We start from the raw sequence: 25082 nt of genomic DNA, 5'->3' as shown, positions 1-25082 counted from the left end.
CACACGTATTCCCTATAACCCAACAATTCTACTCCTACGTATATCCCCAACAGAAAGGTATACACACATTTCTTGTCCAAAAGATGGACAAGAATTTTCATAGCACCACTATTCATGACCACCAAACAGGAAACCCCCCAAATGTCTACCAGGATGGGTAAACAAACAGCACATTCATGCAATAAAATAACCTCACAGCAATGAGACTAAAACTTTAACAACTATACATATAAACTTCAAAAACAAGCAAATATATACATGGTCTTATTGGGACATGGAGAGAGCAGGAGGGAGCTTTTGAGTGTTGATCATATTCTGTTTCCTATCTGGATGCTGACTATGTGGGTATGTTCATTTTGTTATAATTTATCAGTGATTCATTTTTTATATTTGTTTCTATATGTATGTTAGCTTCAGTTAGAAAGAAAACAGTGCCTGGGCCTGATCCCTAGGAATTCTGACTTTGGGGTAGCACCTAGATTCAATACTTTTTAGATGCTCCCCAGGTGATCATTGCATAGGGTTTGTGAATTACTGCTTTAGATCTCCTCTCCACAGGGCAACCATATGCTCTCCATAAATGAAATATGACCAAGTCACACCCCTGCTCTCAAATGTCCAAGGCTGGCCCCTCCCTGGGGAAGAAAAGCCAGGCTCCTTAGCCCGGCATGCCAGGCCTTCCGGGTCTTGGCCCCAGTTAACCTCTCCAGCAGCCACTCCTACCAAGTGATCTGCACTTGGCAATCCAGCAAAGAGTGAAGTTTCCTGCACCACCCATGCTGGCTCCTGCCTCTGTGTGTTTGCCTTTGCTCATCCCCTTCTCTCTGGCTGCCCTTTCTACCTCCTTCCCCTGACTAGCTCTGACCCACCTCAACACTGGCACTGGCACTCAGGTGCCAGCTTCAACAAGAAGCCTTCTCCAAGTCCCCAGAGCAGGCTAGAGCCCCCACCATCACCCTGGCCCCCTGGTACACACGCTGTCTCAGTCCTGTCTTTTGCCACAGTGTCTGTATCTACAGTGTTGTATCCACAGTGTTGTATCCACACTGTTGTATCCACAGTGTCTGTCCTTAGGAAAGGTGGGTTCTAGCAAATACAACTCCCCTTCCTGTGGGCTCCAGGTCTCTGTGACTCCAGTTCATCCATCCACCCACTAGGCCACTATTTCCTGAGCACCACGATGCCATAGGGCCTGCCCCAGGTGCTGGGGAAAAGAGATGCCCTGCTCTTGGAGAGCTTCCAGTCTAGTGGGGAAAAGAGATTTAAAAAAATAATCAACAAGGTAGTTTGTGACCACATTCAGGGCTTTTAAAAAATTAAAGCAGAGTGCTGGGACAGAGAGAAATGGTGGGGAGAGGGAGGCCTCACTGGAGAGTGACATGTGAACTGAGAACTGAATGTCAAGAGGCTGCCAGGCAAACTGAAGTCTCAGGCCGGGGTGTTCCAGGCAGAGGAAACTGGACCTGTGTGGGCCAGGAGTCAAGAATGAGCTTGAAGTGTGTGAGGCACGTAAAGGCCAGTGTGGCTGGAGGGAAGGGAGCAAGGTCAGAGACGTGGACAAGAGCAAGGGCTGGGTCCTTGGATGGCTTTCGACGGGGAGCCATGTGACCTGGTTTGCCCTCTGGCTGCTGCATAGAGACAGCTAGGAGGGAAGCAAGAGAGGAACTCGACCATTAGCAAGCTGCTGAAAGTCCAGGTGGAAGGTGAAGGTGGCAGAGACCAGGGGATGGCAGTGGAGAGGGGAAGTCGCTGGATCTGGGATGTGGTTTGTACTGGCTGGTGGATGAGGTAGAAGAGGAATAAGGGATGACTCTTCAGTTTGGGGTCAAGGAATCTGGGTGGACAGTTGAGGTGCATAGAGAGAAATACAGTTGGTAGGGGAAAATCAAAAGTTCTTATTTTGGATATGGTCAGTGTGAGCTGCCTTCCAGAAGTCCCCCTGAAGGAATCAGGTAAGGTGTTAAATGTATGATTCTGGAGTCCAGGGAGTCAGCAATGGAGATTTGGCGGGGTGGGTGTGGAGAGAATGTGGGGATGATTAGCCTAGAAGTGCCATTCAAGGCCACAGGATTGACTGAGAGCAACTAGAGAAAGATTAGGTGAAAAAAAGCATAGGGCCAACCACCAAACCCTGGGGCTTTCTTCCAACTTTTGGTCTAGCAACAGATAAGAAGGACAGGAGGAGGAGGGGGCAGGGAAATAACAGTGCTATGTCTTGGGATCCAAGACAAGTGTTTTGAAAAGGAAGCATCAACTTTGACAAATTCTGCTGAAAAGTCAAGCAAGACAAAAAAGAGAGTGAGTGCTGAATCCAGATCACTGGTGACCTTGACCAGAGCTTGAGTCAAGTGATAGAGACAGAGAGAATGGGAGAGTAGGAAGTGCAGTTCAGTTCAGTCGCTCAGTCATGTCTGACTCTCTGCGACCCCATGGACTGCAGCACACTAGGCTTCCCTGTCTATCACCAACTCCTGGAGCTTACTCAAACTCATATCCATTGAGTCCGTGATGTTATCCAACCATCTCATCCTCTGTCATCCCCTTCTCCTCCCACCTTCAATCATTCCCAGCATCAGGGTCTTTTCCAATGAGTCAGTTCTTCACATCAGATGGCCAAAGTATTGGAGTTTAAGCTTCAGCATCAGTCCTTCCAATGAATATTCAGGATTGATTTCCTTTAGGATGGACTGGTTGGATCTCCTTGCAGTCCAGGGGACTCTCAAGAGTCTGCTCCAAAACCACAGTTCAAAAGCATCAATTCTTCGGTGCTCAGCTTTCTTTATAGTCCAACTCTCACATCCATACATGACTACTAGAAAAACCAAAGCTTTGACTAGATGTTCCTTTGTTGGAAAGTGCAACAGGGGCTAAAAACAACTCTTCTAGAACTATGGGGAATAAGAGTGAAGGCAGTCCAAAAAAAAAAAAAGGTGAAGGCAGCTGGTGGAGAGGTGGGAGGGACTTCAACCTGGGAGATAGAGGATAGAGTAGATTGTGTACCAAGCTGAAGGAATCAGTAGAAACAGATACAATCATCAAAACCATATGATTATTACCTTCCTCTACGCCAGTTAGTTCCTGGGTTCCTGGAATATCACTGGGAGTCAGCCAACCTGATCTGTGGCATCTGTTCTCTCTCTAGGTGGTTCTGTTACAATAGAAATAATGCTGTTACCTGTGTAAGCCACCTCCCGCTCACACGTGTTTCATCTTCTCATTTGATGCTCACAACACCAGATGTGGAGTTGTCCAGTCACAGTTTAATGCCCCACCCCTAACCCTGGGGTAGTTCTGGAGCCCGCCTAGCCCCACACAGCAGTATTAGCAGAGCCAGGACCCCAGCCCATGAGCCCACTGTGCTCTGTCCATTCACAGCAGCATCTCTCCCAGGACCAGAGCACCTCGTTCTCCTCTAATTGTTACTAACAAACAGGTACAAAAAGGCTTTAAGACACCAAAAAGCAAGGTCCTGGGCCAGGTGTGGTCATTAGCTGGCACAGTGGACTTTCACTTCCCTCCTGGGCAGTACGTGGGTGTCAGGAGCTGATGAGGTCAGGGACAGGCAGAGAGCAGATCACGGGATGGGTGGAGGCCAGACGTTCAGGATGGAGTCTGGACAGGTGAGTGCCAGGGATCCATCTCCTTGGTGCAGGCCACGTGTCACAGGGCAGGGTACTGGCTAAAGAAGCTGGGGAGGAGGTTACAGCAGCCTCCAGCTCATTCTCAGAGGTCCCAGGATCAAATGCATTAAGCTAAACATGAGCCATAATTGCTCCCCAGGAGGTTTCAAGTAAACCTTTTCATCTATACAAAAAAACACAAAAGTAGCTCAAGCAAGAAAGCTCCAATTTCTTAAGGATCAACAAGTCAAGCATAGTAATGATGTCATGGTAACCAGTGCATTTTCAAAGTGTTCTTGAAATTGATTATCCCCAGACACTTCGAGAAGTTGGGAAATATGCTCATCACCATTTTGTAAAGTTGAAAATGCAGAGTATCTGCATTCACAGCCACTCCCAGGGATACAGGAGATGGAGGTCCTGAGCCCTGTGCCCCCCCACCCTGACTCATCATTTGCTGAGGCCTCTGAATGAATCAGACTCCCCTAGGTCTCAGTGTCCTTCGCAGTAAATCCCAGATATAGTCTCAGGGTCCCTCTGCTCTGATGGACTCTGATTTGCCAATCTCTGAGTCATAAGTCAGGTCCAGCTCTGGCCTCAGGGTGGCAAGTGTCGGCCGTGGGTCTTGCGCCTTTGCTGGTTTCAGAAAAAGGGACGAACCTGGTGTGAGATACTCTTCCCTCCAACAGCGGTTGGGGCTCAGCCTTGGAGGAAATCAAGGTTTCCTTTTCTCTCTTCAGCTAGAACCCTTGGGCCATAAGACCACCTCCAACAACTTCACCTACAGCCGAACCAAGCTCAAGTGCCCCTCTGCTGTGAGTAAGGTCCCTCCTCTCTGGTATGCAACAGGAGTCTGACCTGGGGGAGGGGGGCCCTGGCCACCCAGAGGCACCAAAGTCCCCTGGGAGGCTCTACCATTGGACACGGTCATTCATGGCCACCCTTCTCAAATCTCACCTCCCCTGGCTGCCCCTGACATTTCTCAGGTCCTCCTGAGAAATGAGGAGGGAGCCGGGAGTGAGGCAAGGGAGAAAGTACAGGCTCACCGAAGCAGGAAGAGGCCCAGGGGAGGCAGATGAACAAACACTGGCCAGACCCTCATTACCCACCACAATCCCAGAGGGTCTGAGGCATCCTCTGCCTTAAACGTGTACCAAGGAGCCCTCCCACGCCAGGCATGCTCCTGATACTGGGGGCTGCAAGGCAGAGAAATAAGACATCATGTCTGTGCTGGGTACCTGCATCTCTTTCTGGCTTTCTAGCACTCCCAGTGTCCAGGCCCAGACACCCTCCCCCAGACCACTGACAAAGCCCCCCACCTTGCCTCCCTGGCTCTTGTCTGCCTTCTCTGCCCATTCTGTAATCATTGCCAGACACAGAGTGGCATACCTGGAAGGAATTCCAATCTTGTCAAGACTGCTTGAAACCTTTCCCTGGTCCCCATGTCCCACCGAAGAAAGTCCAGACCGGAGGCCCACCTCCCTGTATCACCTTAGATACACGACTCTGCTCCTAGAAAATGGAGCCACTTCCCAAACAAGACCCACAATGGCCCCTGTCTGTGCTTCCACTTCGGCCATCTGCTCCCCTTGGAGGGTCATCCCCCATTTCCGCTGTGGAAAATGTTCATATCCTACAAGGCCGAGGTGTTGCCCCTTCTCTGCTGTTGTTCACCCTATCTCCTCTACACTCCCACCCCAGATGCACCCCAGTGTTGGTGTCTTTTCTCTGCATACCTCTCACAAGCCCTGACCCAGGCCCCGTGGTGATGTGATTATTTCTAAACACCTCTCGTCTCCCAACTGGACCACGAACGACATCACATCTCAACCCTCAGGCACTCTCCGAGCTCCCAGCACATGCCAGCATGCCATCAGCCTTCACTGGGGGAACAGAACGGATCCAGGGAGGCAGGCCCTTTGCATTTGGGGTGCTTAGTCCACTGCAGAACCAGCTGTCCATGCACCCCAACCTTCCCATTCACAGGCACCCCTGGGATGGGAGGAGGGGAGTAGCTGTCCAGTGGCAGCCTAGAGGAAACAGAGGTGGGGGCTCTGCCAGCACCCCAGGTCTCCCTTCCATGGGTCACCTATCAGTTCCTGATCATTCAAAACTGAGTTGACAAGAAAGGAGGTGCTGGTGAGAAACCAAAAACCAAACCAAAAGTGTATCCACTTTGGATACCCCTCCTCATCCAAGGGGCTTGGGCTGAGTGTGGATGAAGAAGCTTTACAAATAAGAGATGGGCTGTGGAAACAAGGCCATTGCTCCATCACTGGGATAGAGACCACAAGCCTCAGATGGATGGTTTTCCAGCCCCTGACCCAGAACTCTCTCCTCCTCCACAGGAGAACCCCTATCTCCGCACCCTGAGGAACAGTCAGCTGCTCCAAGACCAGGCTGACACAGAACCCTCAGTGCTCTCCTGGGCCATGCCAGTGGCGGCAGGAGGTGGCCTGGTGGTTGGCATCGGTGCGGTGATGACCTGGAGAGCCCTAAGAGGCCACCAGAAGGAAAACTCTCCCCTAAGTCTGAACACCATGAGCTTCTAGGCCTGCCAGCCTTGTACGGGCTCTCATCTTGAACTTCCCAGCCCTCCACATCGGCCCCCGTTTGCCCACTACAGAGGCCGCTCCAAAGCTGGGGCACAGGAGGCCAAATGGATAGTCGTGGCTTCCTGGGGCCTGGGACCTACCCTCCTGGAATTGGTGCATTTAAATAAAGGCCAAAGCTGTTCTATTCTTGAGTTTGCCTGCTTGAAGCACTCACCTTTCACCTCTTGCATGCTGCAGGTGTGGGAACTAGAAACTTTCATCTCAACCAGAACTGCCCAAGGGATGGCCAGCCAAGCCCAGACTGTCACCCTACAAGCCTGTCTTCCATCACCAAAACCCTATTTCAAATGTGGGGGAAATGCCAGTCACCATTGCCGGCCACCACTGGATACAATCCAACACATATCTATTATGCACATTTCTGTGCTCAGGGCAAGGTAGAACACTGCAGTGCCTCCAAGGTTGCGCATGTCCTGGCCCAGAGATGCACTCTTTTCAGAAGATAAGATGCTCTGTGACTGTGTGACTCAGTCCTGGGGCAGCTGTGGGTTAATGTGTCTGCTCTTGAGAATAGGAGTTCCTTGGGAAAGGTTTCCCAGAAGACAGCAACTTTGAAATGTCATTTTACAAAAGGATTGGGATACGAACACTTCATATATCCTCAACCTTTCTCGAGGTGCTACATTTAGGAAAGAATCCCTCTTTCTACAGTACCAAGTTTATGAGAGAGCTAGACAGAGTCTGTTAACACAGCCTCCCTTCGTTCAGCCCCTACCAGGGACAAGCCCCTCAGCTGAATTCTTACACAGATAAGCTCTTTTATTCAGCACAAAAACCTAGGGAGGGGATAATAAAAAACTCTGAAGACAGAGCTAGTGATTTCACAACATTGTCAATCCACTGAATGCCACTGAATTGCTCATTTTAAAATGGCTTAATGATATGTCATGGGAACTTCACGTCCATAAAAAACAAGCAAAAGTCTATTAAATCAGGATCAACGTATCTTTCTGATCCCAAAGCCTGAGATTTCAAAGAATATGATATATCATCTGAATGTGTGGCTTTCATCAAACCCCATTACCAACCTGAGTTCCAGTTTCTCAGACATTTCATCTATACAATGGAAAAATGGAAATAAGAGTATTTATTTTGCCTATCTCCCAGTCTTGCTTAAAAAAACAGAAGCTGTATAAAAGTTTTCTGTTCCTCTAAAACACTGCACACATGAAGGTGGGTCATTTGCTCTTCTATGAAGAGTTGAGCTTGGGTCTAGATTACTGGGGACTTAGGTTCAGAGATGGGTTTGGGGACTTGGGAGTAATGTGTGGATGAAGACTACTTGCCTTCCACTCACAAAGGTTCATCATCTTATTTCTCTTTGGCAAAAATGAATAGTCTCTCCAGAGGAACTCCCAGTCCCAGTTTTCTAGTTTCAATTTCTGCTTCTGAACAAGAGGAAACGGCATACCTGCCCCCACTTCTTCCTGTGGACAAAAAACAATGACTAAATAATCACACACCCTAAAGAACGACCACATCCCAGCTTGTGTTCTTGGCTTAACACAGCATAACAACCAAGACAACCCATGAGGTTGAATAATTCAATTTGTTTTTGATTTCCTAAGTTTCCATTTCAGTAGTTCCTACTTCAAAGGACCATGAAACTCACAAGTCTACCCTCACTTGGATTGGTATTGAAATTTATACTACCTGAGTAATCCAGGAGCCCCCAGTCTGAAAAATTTATGAAAGATGTGGTTCCACATGGGGAACCAAGGAACACTTTGGAGAAATAAAAGGAAACCCCCTCTGGAGGGACTCAACTACAAACCCACCCACATTCCCACCAAATCTATGCTAAAAAGCTGAAATTTAAAAATACATGAGAGCACTTACTTGAACCTGGTGGTAGTATATATACACTGGAACATTCCCTTTTCCCCCAGGAAAATGTTCAGTCTAGTTAGGAAGACAACCATGGCCACACCAGGAGCAAAGTCACCAAATCCTAAGAAAGCAGCACTCCATGATACTTTCCATGGAGGCTTTTTCATTCAAAAAAGGTTGAAAGAAAAGCGTTAGTCCCTCAGTCATGTCTGACTCTTTACAACCTCGTGGACTGAAGCCTGCCAGGCTCCTCGGTCCATGGAATTTCCCAGGCAAGAACACTGGAGTGGGTTGCCATTTCCTTCTCCAGGGGATCTTCCCAACCCAGGAATTGAACCCAGCATCAGAAAAGATTAATGTGGATTACACTTGGTCAAAAGCCTTCATAAAGAACATGGAAATTTGAGTTCTGAAGGATGAAGAGATGCTTTGGTTAGAGGCTGAAAAGAATGGGGTCATGGAGACTGGAAAACTCCATTTAAGTAGAGAGATGAATGAGTATGGTGTGTATATAGGACAACAAGAAAGATGTTTTCCAGAAAATGAGGATGTTTGAGCCAGCATGAGATTAGGGGGGACACTATGGCAAGGACAAGGAATTAATATGATTATATTGTTATAATAGTTATAGTATCAGGCAGTATTTGATTTGGGACTGAATGCTACTGGGAAAAGATTGGTACAAGAAAAATAATGCCAATAAAAGTTGACATACAATGTTTACACTACAACAGACAAATGGTGCACAATTAAGCTTCCATATGCCTTTGATCATCCCCCCGCTTCCCCCCCCCCTTTTTTTTAAACAGAAGAGAAACTCAAGACTCAGAAAGTGTTAATTGACCCAGAGTTATGGTTTCATTCCATAATGGAACATTCATCAAAATGAATACTGGTTTCCAGAGTAGAAGAATAACCCCAAAATACAAAATAGATGATTCTAGCTGAAAATTGGCCTGAACTGCAAATAAATGTGATATAAGATCAAATGTGATCTAGAAAAACAGGGATACATATTAGCATCACAAGGCTATGATGGCACCGTAAGTTTTTGTGCTTTCAATGGGTCTGAAGAATTCAGCCATCTCTAGCTAGTAAGCTTTTAAAATTTTACTATAGGACTCATCTGGTGGTACAGTGGATAAGAAGCTGCCTGTCAATGTAGGGGACGGGTTCAATCCCTGGTCTGGGAATATTCCACACGCCGCAGGACAACTAAGCCAGACAACTACAGGCTGCAGGACAACTACACCACAGCTACTGAAGCCCACATGCTTAAAGCCCACGCTCTACAAAAGAAGCCACTGCAATGCGGAGCTCGCGCATCACAAGAGTAGCCCCCACTCACCTCAACTGGAGACAGCCTGCACGTGGCAACACACGCAGACACAGAGCAGCCAAAAAAAGGAAAGAAAAATTAACTACAGTGGGGTTATAGCAGCTAGCAAGTCTTTTAATTAGGGGAAAAAAATGAAGAGACAATCCCAGTGAGAATTAGTAGACCCAATATATGACAGGAAACATATGGTAGGATTAGAGCCCCATTTTATGTAACAGTACTGAAGACAGACTACAGACAAGTAGATTTCTGAAGATTAAAGACAAAAGGCACTTAAAACATGAGACAAGAAAAAGGTAGTATTTTTTAATAAGGGCAGATTTATTAAAAAACTAAGAACCAAATGGAAATTCTAAAAATAAAATATATTGTTATTAAAATAATCTTCATTAGATTTGTTCAAATAACAGATTAGAAATTCAATAAACCAACGTCTGGTGTATTTACTGCGTATCAAGTACTGTTTTTAATAGTCTATATTACTCATTAATTCTCACAACAGCCCAATGAGAAAGGTACTACAGTTATCCCAATCTTATAGACAGAGAAACTGAAGCAGATTCACTGTTTTTTCAGTCTTTTTGTTAGAATTAAATTAGATGAAAGCAATAGTTTAAAAAGTAGATATTCAATAATGCACTCCCTTCTCATATCCATATCAAAGCCAATAGATTATTCAATGGGGATTTGGTGAAACAACCATATAAGGAAGATATATTTGGTACCTTACAGTTTACAAAGTATTTTTATATGCTTTCATTTGATCCTCACCACAAACTTGGAAGCAAATTGCTGTATTGTTAAGAAAAAAATATCCCAAACTTAGAAGGCAGGCAAGAGTGACCACATGTCCTTTAATGTCACTGCTGAACAAGCTCGCTCAAGAAATATTGTTATCTAAAATACACTTGTGTTTGACCTTTCTATTTGATTAGAGCCCAGATACTCTGAAATTATGTTAATGTTAACATATTTCTGACTGATAAAAAAGATAAAATCAAGGTTATGATTTTATCACCCTGTAGAACATTAACCAGTTTTCTATTAGAAACATATTTCAGCATTTCTTTGGCCAACTAACAATGTAAATCTCCTTCCTCAAATTCTCATTTAAACCAAACTTGACCATCATAATGATTCCCTCGTTAATAACTGAGTTAAAGTCTAGACGGTGGGATGGCATCACTGACTCGGCGGACATGAGGTTGAGCAAGCTCCGGGAGTTGGTGATGGACAGGGAAGCCTGGTGTGCTGCAGTCCATGCAGTCCTTGGGGTCACAAAGAGTCAGACATGACTGACTGAACTGAACCGAAAGTCTAGACATATGTTCATCCTATATTGAGAATTTTTTTTAACTTTTTGAAAATACTTTTTAAAATTCATAAGGGGAAAACTTTTTTAATTATGAGAAAATATATAAAACAATAGGATATATTATGAAAACCTAGTAGGGTTAAACAAGTGGAAAGCAATGATCCATTAATTCCATCCCTAGGTGATGGTTCTCAAATGATCATTTGCAAATGTGTCTCTTTGGGGAGATGTGCACAAGAATATTTGTGGCAGTGTTGTTCATAAAAACAATTAAGCCAGAAATGAGATGAATATCCATCAATAATTGGACTGGGAAAATAACCTATGGTATATTAATCTAAGTATTTATGCATCAGTGGAAATAACTACAGTTACATTCATCAGCTTGGGTGACTCACATATAACTGAGCAAAAAGTATGGCAAAGAACACGTGTAATACGGCTCCATTTAAACATGGGATTAGGTAGTGACAGTGAAGTCGCTCAGTCGTGTCCGACTCTTTGCAACCCCATGGACTGTAACCTACCGGGCTTCTCCGTCCATGGGATTTTCCAGGCAAGAATACTGGAGTGGGCTGCCATTTCCTTCTCCAGGGGAACTTCCGGACCCAGGGATGGAACCCGAGTCTCCTGCATTGTAGGCAGATGCTTTACCATCTGAGCCACAAGGGACCTCTGTTAGGTAGTAGTAGTCGTCAAGGAAATCAGTGTAACAATTATCAGAAAAATCAGTAATGTTACTTTTGAGAGAAGGAGGGGTTGGCAATTGAAGAAGGATCTACAGAAGGCTTCTAAGATACTGGAATGGCAATTTCTAAACGTGGGTGGTAGTTTCACAAGATCTTGCTTGATTACTGTTCTTATAATTGAATGTATATACACTTCAGACTTTTTCTGTATGTGTACTTCATATTTTTTAAGTTAAAAGAAGGAAGGAGGAAGATGTTTTTATAAAAGAACCAAGCTAAATTAAACTGCTTATTTGTTCAATGACCAGTTGGAGGGGGTTTTTTCCTGAGTGCCACCTACAGAAGTTGCGAGTGCTCATTCCAAAGTCACCTGGGTGAAATAAATACAAGTCAAAGTTGACCTGGGCAAAGAAAAAGAGATCCCACATCCAGCTGGCAGGGAATCTGCCTCCCTGCAGCAGATCAGTTTGAGGCCGGCTCCTGAGCAAGCATAGGCTTCCCCGGTGGCGCAGAGGTAAAGAATCTGTTTGCCAATGCAGAGGAGCAAGAGATGCAGGTTCGATCCCTGGGTCAGGAAGATCCCCTGGAGTAGGAAACAGCAACCCACTCCAGTACTCTTGCCTGGGAAATCCCATGGACAGAGGAGCCTGGTGGGCTACAGTCCATGGGGTTGCAAGAGTCAGACCATGACTGAGCGACAAAGCACACCTGAGCCGCATGGCATTGCTGGGTGGCAGCCAGGACTCACCAGGCTTCAGCAACAGGAGGCCACTCAAATGTGTACCCACTGTGCTCTATGCGAAATCCATAAGACGTGTCACTAGAAGCTTGTGCCTCTGTTTGGCAGCTGGCACTGTGACACACCAAGGGCCAAGGGAACGTGTGCCTTCCTGGAGGCCCAGGACCCACCCCTGCTGGGCTATGGCTGTCCCATCTAGCAACAAGCCTGCTGCCATCAGAACACTGTCACCCTGTGCTGGGTGAGCAGGAAGTGAGGACAGTGAGAGGAGCAGGAGAAAGCAGAGGCTTCTCCTGAATACATTCACCTGGGTGGTGTTTCAGTCGCTTGAATTCCATCCTTCATGATCAAATAAAGTCTCGAGCACCTGCGGGCTCTGGGTGGAGGGGAGCTGGGGAGCAGACAGGAGTACAAAATGATTCCCATCCTGAATTATTAGGACTGACCTTCTTTCTTCAACTGCAATAAAGCATGGATAACGTCTACCTTAAAAGGCTATTAGCAGATTAAATGAAGCAAATGTATGAAAAGGGGCTGGCAGAGGAGGAGTTTGATCAATGGCAGCTGTCATTTTTCTCATCTCCTGTGTACAAACTGGGCTGATAGCGTGTCCATGAGCTCTGCTCTCCCTACCCTCAGCCACTCTGCATTGTCCACTTGGGTTCTCAACCTAAGAATAAAATGATTGGTCTCCCAGCAAAAACTCAGCCTCCCCTGGAAGGGGAAGAGTGGAAGAGGCCTCTCCTCTGGATAGAACAACCAAGGCAGCAGCCAGGGTCTCCCACTCAGAGGTGAACAGGGTGGCTGCAAGTGCCTCTGATGGTTCCTTTCTGAGGAACCATTAAATTAATTTAATTTGAATTGTCTGTCTTTGCTGATATCCGAAAAGGATATGAAAGAGGTTGACAGGACAGCCTCCTTCCAAGCGTTATCATCTCGGTTCCTCTGACTTGGGGAATATCTCAGGGTCTAGGATGCAAAGGAGGGCACGCTCACACCTCCTGGTCCCCACATCACCTGGGAGGCAGCTGTTTCCTCTGCCCACTCCATCAGGGGACTCTGTCATGGAAGAAAGTCTGCTTTTAGTCCATTTCTATACCTGCCTAGGTTTAGAAGTGAAAAAGCCAGCCCTGCCTTAGACCACTTAGTGCTCTGATTTCTCAAAAGCCAGACAGGAACTCCCTGAACCCCTGTTCCCCATTTGTGGGCAGAGGAACAGAGGTGGCCAAAGGGCATCAACCCCCTAGAGAGGAAGTGCCGGGCCCTGGAGTAGAATTGAGGATGCCCTGTCCACAAGGAGGCCTGCAGGGCAGGTTGGTTTTTTCCACTTGCTGGAAAAATCACTCAGAGCATATCTCCTGTGCCCAGGAAATCAATGATAATGTCATTATACATGGAGGCTCCATTTCAACCTTTCTCTTGCAGCTCTATTTCTGTAACTCGTTTTACACAGGAAGGCACATGATCGGGATCTCTTTGGGTCTGAAATACCCTGAGCAGACAAGGAAATAGTTCTCAGAATTGGTCCCCAGAATAGTTCACCTTCTAGAAGGTGGCACAGGGGCCTGTGACAGCAAGCCCTGTGCTGGCGCATATCACAAGGCCGTTGTGAAAATTCAAGAGGGTCTGAGTGTTAAGCCCAGAACACTCCTGGCATGGAGTAAGCACTACATGAATTTAGCTACTAGTAAGTGTTTTTCATAGGATGCACCTCAGGCTTCATATTTGATTGTTTTTGTCCCTCTGCCAAATGCTTATTTATGTATTCAGTCCTTTCCCCCCTGAGTTGATATTTATGTTGTTCCCATGATAGAAACACTTTTACTGATAGTTTTCATTCAGCCAGCCAGCCAGCCTATGGAACTGAAGCTCATAATCATGCGTCCTGTGTGGGCCATCAGTAAACCTTAGCAAGGAAGATAGGTCACCTCCAAGGTATTTACAGTCTGCTGAAGGCATTGCCACACTCTTTCAATTATGTACCTGCAAAAAATATTAGCACATGAACCACAATGGAGAGATGTTTATTTATAAGTTGTATTAGCCCACTAAGCTCCTCTGTCCACGGCAAGAATGCTGGAGTGGGTTACCATGCCCTCCAATAGGGGATCTTCCCGACCCTGGGATCGAACCCAAATTTCTTCTGTCTCCTACATATATATCAGGAGACAGATATATATATTAATATATCAGTTACAAAACACATAAAAATAGACATTTGTAAAGAACAAGGTAGTTAAGATTTGGGAGGAAGAGAGCATTTTGATTGAATATATGTCACTACTTTCAAAATCTTGGGGAAATTCCCTAGTAGTCCAGGGGTTAGGACTCCAAACTTTCGCTGCCTATGGCATGGGCTCAATCCCTGGTCAGGGAACTAAGATTCCACAAGCTGCATGATGCAGCCAAAAAATAAAATAAAATCTTGATTGAGAGCTTTGTGATTTGACTATGCAAAGGTCTGGTTTTAGGTTAATTTTCTTTCTAAACTTGTCTTCAAAGGTAGTCATGGCTCAAAAATAAGCAGAGACAGAAGGAAGAACTGCCCACAGTAGGACTGCTAGTCCCGCTCTTGGTTTCCTGTGTGCACGTCGCCTCTTCCCAGGCAGAACAGGACACCCTGTTGCTTTCATTTGCTTCCCAGAGCTTGGTGCACAGAAGATGTTAAACATTTCTTGCCTCAGTCCCCACTAATACTGGTTATGCTCTGGGCAGGGCTGGGGATACAATGGTCACCACCTTCCAGGGCCCAGGACTGTGTGCAGGACTGCATTGTGACTTCCATGATCCTTAGACACTTTGTTTTCATGGGTACCTTCTTCCATTAAAAAAGATTATATATTTTACAAGTGTTTTGGCATAAAGACAAATATATCCAGGCAGGATTTTTAAAAAGCAAAAACGTGGTCATGGCTGAAAAAAGATTCCTCACCAAGATGGATAGTTCCAAACAGAAGATGTACCTGGTTGGTTGTGCTAAGTCATGATTCTCATTCAATCGTGTAAAGATTTTTGTTAAATGTCACTCATGAAATACTCTTTTTCCTAAAGTTAATCTTTTTATTTTTTAGCAAACTAATTGAAAAGTGTCCCATTTTTCATAAATGGGCTTATACTCCACAGTTGGAGTAATTTTCAAGTTTTGAAGTTTTCTTCCTAGATTTCTTTAATGTACACAGGTATAAGAATTTACGGAGGAAGTACATGATTGCCAGAAGCACAATCGCATGATAGTAGCAATGCTTCCAAACATCTACATTCAAAGTCAACTCCCAACACCGCCTTTGTTGTCATTTTATTGACTTTTAAAAGTTTAGTTTATTGAATTATAGTTGATTTGGTGGTTTTAGTCACTAAGTGTCCTACTCTTGTGACCCCAAGGACTATAGCCCACCAGGTCCTCTGTCCAGGGGATTCTCCAGGCAAAAATTCTGGAGTGGGTAGCCGTTCCCTTCTCCAGGGGATCCTCCCAACCCAGGAATCAAACCCAGGTCTCCTGCATTGCAGGCAGATGCTTTACTGACTGAGCGATGAGGGAAGCCCAATGTGTTAATTTCTGTGTATAGCAAAGTGATTCTTTTTCGTATTCCTTTCCATTATGGCTTATCACAGGCTGTTGAATGCAGTTCCCTGTGCTACACAGCAGGCCCTTGTTGTTTATTCATTATCTATACAATAGTTTGCATCTGTTAATCCCGAACTCCCAATCCTCTCCTTCCCAAACCCTCCCTGTGCCTTTTTTGTTGTTATTATTTTGCTTTTGGCTGCTCTGGGTCTTCGTTGCTGTGTGTGGGCTTTCTCTAGTTACGACAAGTGAGGGCTACTCTCTAGGTGCACAGTGCTTTTCTCTGAGGCAGCTTCTCTTGTGGCAGACACAGGCTCTAGGGCATGTGGGCTTCAGTAGTTGTGGCCCACGGCCTTAGTACTTGCAGCTTATGGGCTCTAGTGCTCAGGCTCAGTAGTTGTGACACACAGGCTTCGTTGCCCAAGGTATGTGGGATCTTAGTTCCCAGATCAGGAATGGAACCTGTGTCCCCTGCATTGGCAGGTGGATTCTTAACCACTAGGTCACCAGGGAAGTCTCCCTAATTTTGTTTTAAAGAGTACCTTTGCATATCACACTCTACAACTTACTTTCTGGAAGCAATTACTTCCTCTCCATTTCCATGAAGTGAGGTTGTTTTTTGTTGTTTTTTTTTTTAATATATGCTAGGTGACATATTATCAACAGCCAGTTGTCATAATAGAAAAGGTCAGCAAGTTTGAAACAGTCGTCTATTGACTTTAAAAATGCATAATTCATGTTTAGTCTTGGTGGCTTTTATAAGCACGTTGCCAAAATATTTACATGGTGACTCCCCATCTCCTTACAAAATGTTATAAGGATTCTATGACACTTAAAAATCTGGCTCTAGAAACAATAACCACATTGATAATATCCTATCTCTTCCCGTACGCTTTTGGCTTTGCTGCGACAGTTTGCCAACAAATGATACAGTGAACGAATTTCATTGACGGGGCTGTATTTGTACTCTTAACCAGGAGTCTTTTATTCTAGTTAATGCAGTTACTCTCTTAGTGAAGACATTTCCACAATTTTTCCAAAGTATTGGTTTTATTAAAAAGTAATTTTCTGTTGAGTATATATCTTCACTGGTACATTTTTCTTTTTTTTAATGGTACACATAGAAAGAGAAAGAGCAACTGTGTGTATATTTCATAACTGAAGTGATTCAACAAATACCATAGGCTAAGACATATTGGGTTTTTAATCTATATTTTATCCAGGTGCCCAATGCTTCATAACTTGTTCAAACACTTGGCAATATTTTTTATGCATCTTTCAACAGTGAGCTCAGACAAGCATGTACCTATTCTTTTTGCATTGTGTGGTTTCTCTTGTTTTATTTTAGTCATTATGGCATGCGGCTGTTTGCTTGTAAGAAAACTAAAAAAAGAAAAAAAAAAACCCTCTAAACATTTACTGGTAAGTTTAGTGAATTTTATAAGGTGTTGAATTCAGAACCCTATGATTTCAAACATCACTTTTAAAAAGTGTAGTGGTTTGCTGACATGTTCTCAAATGCTTAGTTTTTAAATGTCTTGTGAATCCATATGACTTCATTTCATTAGCTTAAATCTGAATGCACCATAATGCACTTAGGGAGGGGGTTATTATTACTAGGAAGAGGTGCTTATAAATTCATAGTCTATATAGACTTCTTGATAATTTCAATGTCAATATTTCGGGGCATGTGGTTGTCATTTTTTGTATTGTTTTTGGAGGGTTTTTTTATCTCCTTGTCAGGTCTGCTTAGATCATTGTTTTTCTTTCACAATGTGGCTTTGAAAAGCCCTTACTCTCAGGGCTGTCAGCTCCGCCATTTTTCTTGTGGCTTTAATTGGTCTGACAGCTTGTTGTCAGACAGCTTTCAGCTCTGGTTCTATTACTTTCTAACTCCATGACCTGGGAGGACAGTCATCACACCACACTGGAAGTAGACGATCGAGCAAAGGACCACTTCCAACCCCTCTGTGTTGGGTTCACATTGCCACCCCTGGGAAACCACTCATACTTGTGACACTTGCATGAGAACGCCAGGGTCAACCCACAGATAAGACACTAGGAAGGTCAGCTTCTTTCACTGATATCAGAATCACCTGGGGAGAAATTTAAAAAATGCAGACTACTGGGCTCCATCCCAGATCTTCAGAATCAGAGTTTCCAGGATGTATACAGAGAGCAATTTGTATTTCAACAAACTCTCCAACTAAATTTGTTTTGCATTACTCTATCACCCCACTGCTTTACCTCCACCCTGAATTGTTCGGGTGCATATTAAAAATTGAGAACAAAAACTAATAGAAAAAAATTTAAGGAAAAAAATTGAGAATACATTATTTACTTTAGAAAATAACTGTGTGGTTGGTTTCTAAGATAGAATGTATCAGCAAGTGATTATGTTTCTATCTTAGCATTCCTGATATGTACCTAAATTATGCTTAGATTCAAACTTGAAATTACAGTGCTCATTATTTTTTCAATGTTAAGCCTATATTGTTATTAAAAAGTCTAACTCTTCCCCTCTCTCAAACTTGTATCCCTCTCCTTTTCCTGGCTCCCAAGTTTTACATAAATCACGTGGTCCAAGCCAGGTGCTTTACCTTTTAACACTGTATCCTTACAACAACTTCATGAGGAAGGTATGATTCTCATTTTTAAAATGAGACTGGAAGCTGGACCTCGATAAGAACCAATAACTCATCCACAGTTAAGAGGTTAGCAAGTAGGTTTCCCTGGAGGCTCAGTGGTAAAGAATCCACCTGCCAGTGAAGGAGACACGGGTCCAATTCCTGGTCTGAGAAGATCCCACATGCCTCAGAATGACTAAGCCCATGTACCACAACTACTGAGGCTGTGCTCTAGAGCCCAGAACCAAAAACAACTGTGCCCGTGTGCCACAACTAATGAAGCCCTTCTGCCCTAGAGCCTGTGCTCTGCAACAAGAGAAGCCACCGCAATGAGAAGCTCGTGCACCAAAACTAGAGAAACGTCTCCCTGCTTGCTGCAACAGGAGAAAGCCCGCACAGCAATGAACACCCAGCACAATAAAAATAAATATTTTTTTTAAAAAGAGGTTAGCAAGTAACAGAACTAGAACTTGAAATCTGTCTAGCTACAAAACCTGTGTTGTTGAAATTTTAAACACTAACAAGTGTTGGTGAGGCTGTGGAAGAATTGGAATCCCCATACACTGCTGATGGGCATGCAAAATCATACAATCACCTTGGAAAACAGTTTGGAAGTTTCTCCTAAGGTTAAAATGTACCCTTACCATATGACTCAGTAACATATTCCTGTGTTTGCCCCAAAGAAAAGAAATATACATCTATACAAAAAGTTGAACAAAAATGTTGACAGCAGTTTTGTTCATAAAAGTCCAACACTGGAAGCTCAAACTAATGACAGGAAAATGGAATGAACAAATTGCAGTATACCCATACAACTGAATACTACTCAGCAGTGAAAACTACCAAGCCTCACAACATGGATGGATCTCAAAAAGAAGCCAGATATGTAGGAAGCACTCTGTGGGACTTCCCTGGTGGCTCAGATGGTAAAGAATCTGCCTGCAGTGCAAGAGACTGGAGTTCAGTCCCTGGGTCAGGAAGATCCCCTGGAGAAGGAAATGGCAACCCACTCCAGTATTCTTGCCTGGAGAATCCCCTGGACTGCGGACCCTGGTGGGCTACAGCCCACAGGGTCACAAAGAGTTGGACACAACTGAGCAACTAACACTTGCATATACTGTGTGTGAAATTCCGTTTATATGAAATTCTAGAAAACGTAAAATAGATCTATAATGATAGAAAGCAGATACGTGGACTCCCTGGGCTGGGGCAGTGAGTGCAAGAGGGCATGAGGGAGGTAATTTTGGGTAATGGGACTGCTTTGTATCTTGATTGTGGTGGGGATACATTTGTCAAAACTTATTAGATACACTGAAAATGGGTGCATTGTATCATTTATGTCACACTTCAATAGATTTTTTTAAAAAAACAACAACTTATGCTCTTTCCACTGAACCACATTGCCTCTTTCTCTGACTCTACCATAAATCACACACTCTGCCCACCAGCCAAGTGAATGATGTAATGTGCTGTGGCATCTATGATGGAGGCCTGGGAGGCTGCACAGCTGCCCCTGGTGACTGAATGAGATTTTGGTGCATATCATGTTCAAGTTCATTCCTTCGCTGCTGCTACTGCTGCTAAGTCGCTTCAGTCGTGTCCTACTCTGTGCGACCCCATAGACGGCAGCCCACCAGGCTCCCCCATCCCTGGGATTCTCCAGGCAAGAACACTGGAGTGGGTTGCCATTTCCTTCTCCAATACATAAAAGTGAAAGTGAAGTTGCTCAGTCGTGTCCGACTCTTAGCGACCCCACGGACTGCAGCCCACCAGGCTCCTCCGTCCATGGGATTTTCCAGGCAAGAGGACTGGAGTGGGGTGCCATTGCCTTCTCCATTGCCTACCCTGGTCCCCTTCTAAGTGCCTCCCACACTGAGGAGGGGCTCTGGAAGAAGAAGGAGTGCATCTCCTCCAATCTCTGGAACTCAACATTTTTCAGTCACCCAGATGCAACTTCATGCCGCACCTTCTCCTTGACACTTTTTCCAACTTCTAACTGCCAGCACTACTACTCCCTGTCTAAGCTCTGAGTTCACTTATTACCTTGCCTGCCTATGAACAGCTTAATTATACTGCGTATAAACCCAAAGCAATCTTGAGAAAGAAAAACAGAGCTGGAGAAATCAGGTTTCCTGACTTCAGACAATACTGCAAAGCTACAGTAATCAAAATAGTAGGATACTGACACAAAAACAGAAATATAGATCAATGGAACAGAATAGAAAGCCCAGAAATAGACCCATGCACCTATGATAAGTTTGTCTATGGCAAAGGAGGCAAGAATATACATTGGAGAAAAGACAGACTCTTCAATAAGTAGTGCTGGGAAAACTGGACAGCTACACACAAAAGAATGAAATTAGAATATTCTCTAACACCAAACACAAAAATAAACTCAAATGGATCAAAGACCTAAAGAGAAGAAAAGATCTGATAAAATTCTTAAAGGAAAACATGGGCAGAACACTCTTTGATAGAAATTGTAGCAATACCTTTTTTAATCTACCTCCTAGAGTAATGAAACTAAAAGCAAAAATAAATGGCACGTAATTAAACTTAAAAGCTTTTGCAAAACAAAGGAAATCATAAATACAATGAAAAGACAACTCACAAAATGGGAGAAAATATTTGCAAGTGAAGCAACTGAAAAGGGGTTAATCTCCAAAATATACAAATATCTTGTGCAGCTCTTTATCATAAAAACAAACAATCCAATAAAAAAAGGCAGAAGATCTAAACAGACATTTCTCCAAAGAAGACATATAGATGGCCAGAAAGCACATGAAAAGATGCTCAAGATCACTAATTATCAGAGATAATGCAAATCAAAACTACAATGAAGTATTACCTCACACTGGTCGGAATGGCCATCATCAAAAGTCTACAAGCAATAAATACTGGAGAGAGTATGTAGAAAAGGGAATTCTCATACACTGCTGGGGGGAACGTAAATGGGTGCAACAACTATGGAGAACTATATAAACGTTCCTTAAAAAACTAAAAATAGAACTACTGTATGATCCAGGATCCCATTCCTGAGCATATATCTGGAGAAAACTAATCCAAAAAGATATATGTGGGACTTCTTTGTGGTTCAGTGGTGAAGAATCCCCCTGCCAGTGCAGGAGACGCAGGTTTAATTCCTGATCCGGGAAGATCCCACATGCTGCAGAGCAGCTAAGCACACGCGCCACCACTACTGAAGCCAGCGCACCCGAGAGCCCATGCTCTGCAACCGGGGGAGCCACTGCATGAGAGCCCAGGCACCACAACTGGAGAGCAACCCCCACTGTCTGCAACTAGAGGAAAGCCTGCGCAGCAACAAAGACCCGGCACAGCCAAAAATAGACAAATCATTTTTTAAAAGGTACATGTTCCCCCAGTGTTCGTTGCAGCACTATTTACAATAGCCAAGCTATAGAAGCAACCTAAATGTCCGTTGACAGAGGAACAGATAGAGGCAGATACATATATAAAAAGGAATATCACCCAGCCACAAAATGAAATAATGCCAATTGCAGCAACATGGATGGAACTACAGATTATTATACTAAGTGAAACAAGTCAGAGAAAGACAAATACCATACGATATCATTCATGTGTGGAATCTAATTTTAAAAAAATGATACAAATGAAGTTATTTACAAAACAGAAGCAGATTCACAGATATCAAAAACAAACCTATGGTTACCAAAGGGGAAACATGGTATAGGAGATAAATTAGGAGTGTGGGATTAACATACACACACTACTATATGTAAATCAGATAACCAACAAGGACCTACTGTGTAGCATAGGGAACTCTACTCAATATTCTAAATAACCTATGTGGGCAAACAATCTGAAACAGAATGAATTTATGAATATGTATAACTGAAATACTTTGCTGTACATCTGAAACACAATATTATAAATCAACTATACTCCAATAGAATTTTTTTAATAAATATTTAAAAACTACAAGATGTCACTTTACATTTGTCCAGTTCAGTTCAGTTGCTCAGTCATGTCCGACTCTTTGCGACCCCATGGACTGTAGCACGCCCGGCCTCCCTGTCCATCACCAATTTCTGGAGTTTACTCAAACTCATGTCGATTGAGTCGGTGATACCATCCAACCATCTCATCCTCTGTTGTCCCCCTCTCCTCCCACTTTGAATCTTTCCCAGCATCAGCGTCTTTTCAAATGAGTCAGTACTTCGCATCAGGTGGCCAAAGTACTGGAGCTTCAGCTTTAGCATTAGTCCTTCTGAGGAATGTTCACGACTGATTTCCTTTAGGATGGACTGGTTGGATCTCCTTGCTGTCGAAGGGACTCTCAAGAGTCTTCTCCAACACTGCAGTTCAAAAGCATAGATTCTTCGACATTCAGCTTTCTTTATAGTCCAACTCTCACATCCATACATGACTACTGGAAAAACCATAGCTTTGACTAGATGGACCTTTTTTGGCAGAGTACTGTCTCTGCTTTTTAATAAGCTGTCTAGGTTGGTCATAACTTTTTACATCTGTTAGGATGGATATTATCAAAAAGACAACAGATAATAAGTGCTGGCTAGAAAATGGAGAAAAGGGAACCCTTGTACATGGTTGGTGGAAATATAAACTGGTACAACCACTGTGGAAAACATTTTGGAGGTTCTTTAATAAATTAGAAATAGAACTACCATATTATCCAACATTCCCAAGGTGAATACATATCCAAAGGAAATGAAACCACAATCTCAAAGAGATATCTGTACTCCTGTATTTACTAAAACATTACTCATAGTAGCCACAGTATGGAAACAGCTTAAGTGCTGATTGATGGGTGAATGGATCAAGAAAATATGATATTTATATATATGTATATATACACACATAGCGAATATTATTCAGCCTTAAAAGAATATCCTGTCCTTTGCAACAACACAGATGAAATTGGGGAGATATTATGCTAAGGATCAGTAAAATAAGTCAGACAAAGGCAAATACTGCATGGCATCACTTATGTAGAGACTCTTGGAAAAAAAAGTTTTTTTAAATAACGTCAAACTATAGCAACAGAGAGTTGAAAAGTGATTGCCAAAATCAGGAGAAGTTGGCAAAAGGTTATAACACTTTCAGCTATAAAATGGAAAAGGGCTGATGATCTAATATGTAGGATAGTGACTACAGGTCATAAGACTGTATTGCATACTTGAAATTTGCTAAGCAAGTAGAACTTAAATATTCTCACACACACACACACAAAGTGGTAACTATGTGAGGTGACAGTGTTAACACCATGGGGGAATCCTTTCAAAATGCACATGTATATCAAATAAAATACTTAAAATATATCTCTTAAAATACTTTGCAGTTTTTGTCAATTATACCTCAATAAATCTGCAAAAAATTTAAAGACTGTAACCATAAACCAACCAACTGCTCCCACAGATAGCTTCTCATTTAATTTCCCACAGACCAAATGGTGTATATGTGTTTTGTGCCTACAACGTCTCCATAAAATGTCTCACCAGGTAGCTTCATATAAGATTTCCTTGTTTCTTTCCCGGAACAATCATCTGAATTTTATTGACATAAACTAAATATAGGTCATTTTTGCCCTTTGTCAGCTGAGGTTATATTTCTAAGCCCTTCTATCCAGCAACCACTTGAAACAGCCTAGTGAATCAGAGGCCAGCCCAGTTTCAACCCTGGCAATGAGTTTACTTGTATAACTCACATGTAATGGACAGAAATGGATGGAAGTGCTCCTAGTGTTTTTACTATGACCCCAGTTGAGGTCTGCAATGCACTGATGTCTTGAATATACTGTGGCTTTACCATGGCGTACAGTGCCCCAAGCCTGGCTAGATTGAACAGGAGCAAATGCAAGTTGGTACTGAAAAGAGACAAAGGAGGGGATGGCTAGAGAACGTGGATCCACAACAAGGCAAGGACAACATGAGTGGGTAAGTCAGAGACAAGCAAGGCATCCAAAGCTAAAGAGGGGGAGGACTGAACAGAAAGGAAGGGAAGGAAGGGAGAACTGCATAGACACTTTGGGATCAGGGCTTAAACAAAATGAGCCTGGGTGGTAGATACATGGATGGAGGAATCCTGAAGGGCCAGTCTTATTTTGTTCCCCAGAGAGACTGTGTTCTTGGAAGACCTGTCAAAAACCTGTCCCTTTTTAACAAAATGATGGCATATCAAGAGGGGCTAGAATTGCCAGGTAACATAAAAGACACTCGGTTAAATTTGAATTTCAGATAAGCAATAAATAGTGTTTTAGTATAAGGGTGTCCTAAACAATATTTGGGACATACTAACACTGAAAAAAATTCATTATCTGAAATTCAAATTTAACTGGGCATCCTGCCATCTTAAATCTGTCAACCTTAGGAGGGGTAGATAATTAATTTCTCACCAAAGAAAATGTTTGTTTGAGAATCACACCTTGACAGAAAGCTCCCACCCCAACAGTGAGATACGAGTGTAGACACTGAAAACAGAGAGAGCATTTGAAGGGACCAAGCAGGACCATTAAGAAATTGAAGAGAGAACAGTAGAGGCAGGAAAAGAAAAGAAAAGAAATGAGATTTAAGATGTAGAACAGGGGCGGAAAAGTGCAAGTGATGTGCAGAGGGAAGCAATAAACCCAGGCTTCAATTCTGAGCAAAGCAAGCTGACACTCTTCCAAACAGAGGAGGGAGCCAGCAAAGAGTGAGGTCAAGTAGGGCAGGCTAACATCAAGAAGGATAGCCTGCTGGCACTGT

General features: G+C 43.6%; 1 protein-coding gene across 1 annotated transcript in view; it reads left to right on the top strand.

Moving 5' to 3' along the window:
• The window catches only part of PLB1 (phospholipase B1), a 102909-nt gene extending 96550 nt beyond the window's left edge, over window positions 1-6359 (top strand). The window contains exons 55-56 of the mRNA XM_027554461.1: window positions 4361-4435; window positions 5969-6359. Coding sequence (XP_027410262.1) covers window positions 4361-4435; window positions 5969-6172 — 279 coding nt within the window. The 3' untranslated portion in view covers window positions 6173-6359. The remainder of the gene's footprint in view (window positions 1-4360; window positions 4436-5968) is intronic.
• The last annotated feature ends 18723 nt before the right edge of the window (window positions 6360-25082 follow it).

This window comes from Bos indicus x Bos taurus, chromosome 11 (assembly GCF_003369695.1).
Source record: "Bos indicus x Bos taurus breed Angus x Brahman F1 hybrid chromosome 11, Bos_hybrid_MaternalHap_v2.0, whole genome shotgun sequence".
Taxonomy (NCBI): domain Eukaryota; kingdom Metazoa; phylum Chordata; class Mammalia; order Artiodactyla; family Bovidae; genus Bos; species Bos indicus x Bos taurus.
Note: the sequence above shows the minus strand (reverse complement) of the source record. Positions and strands in the feature narration are given on the sequence as shown.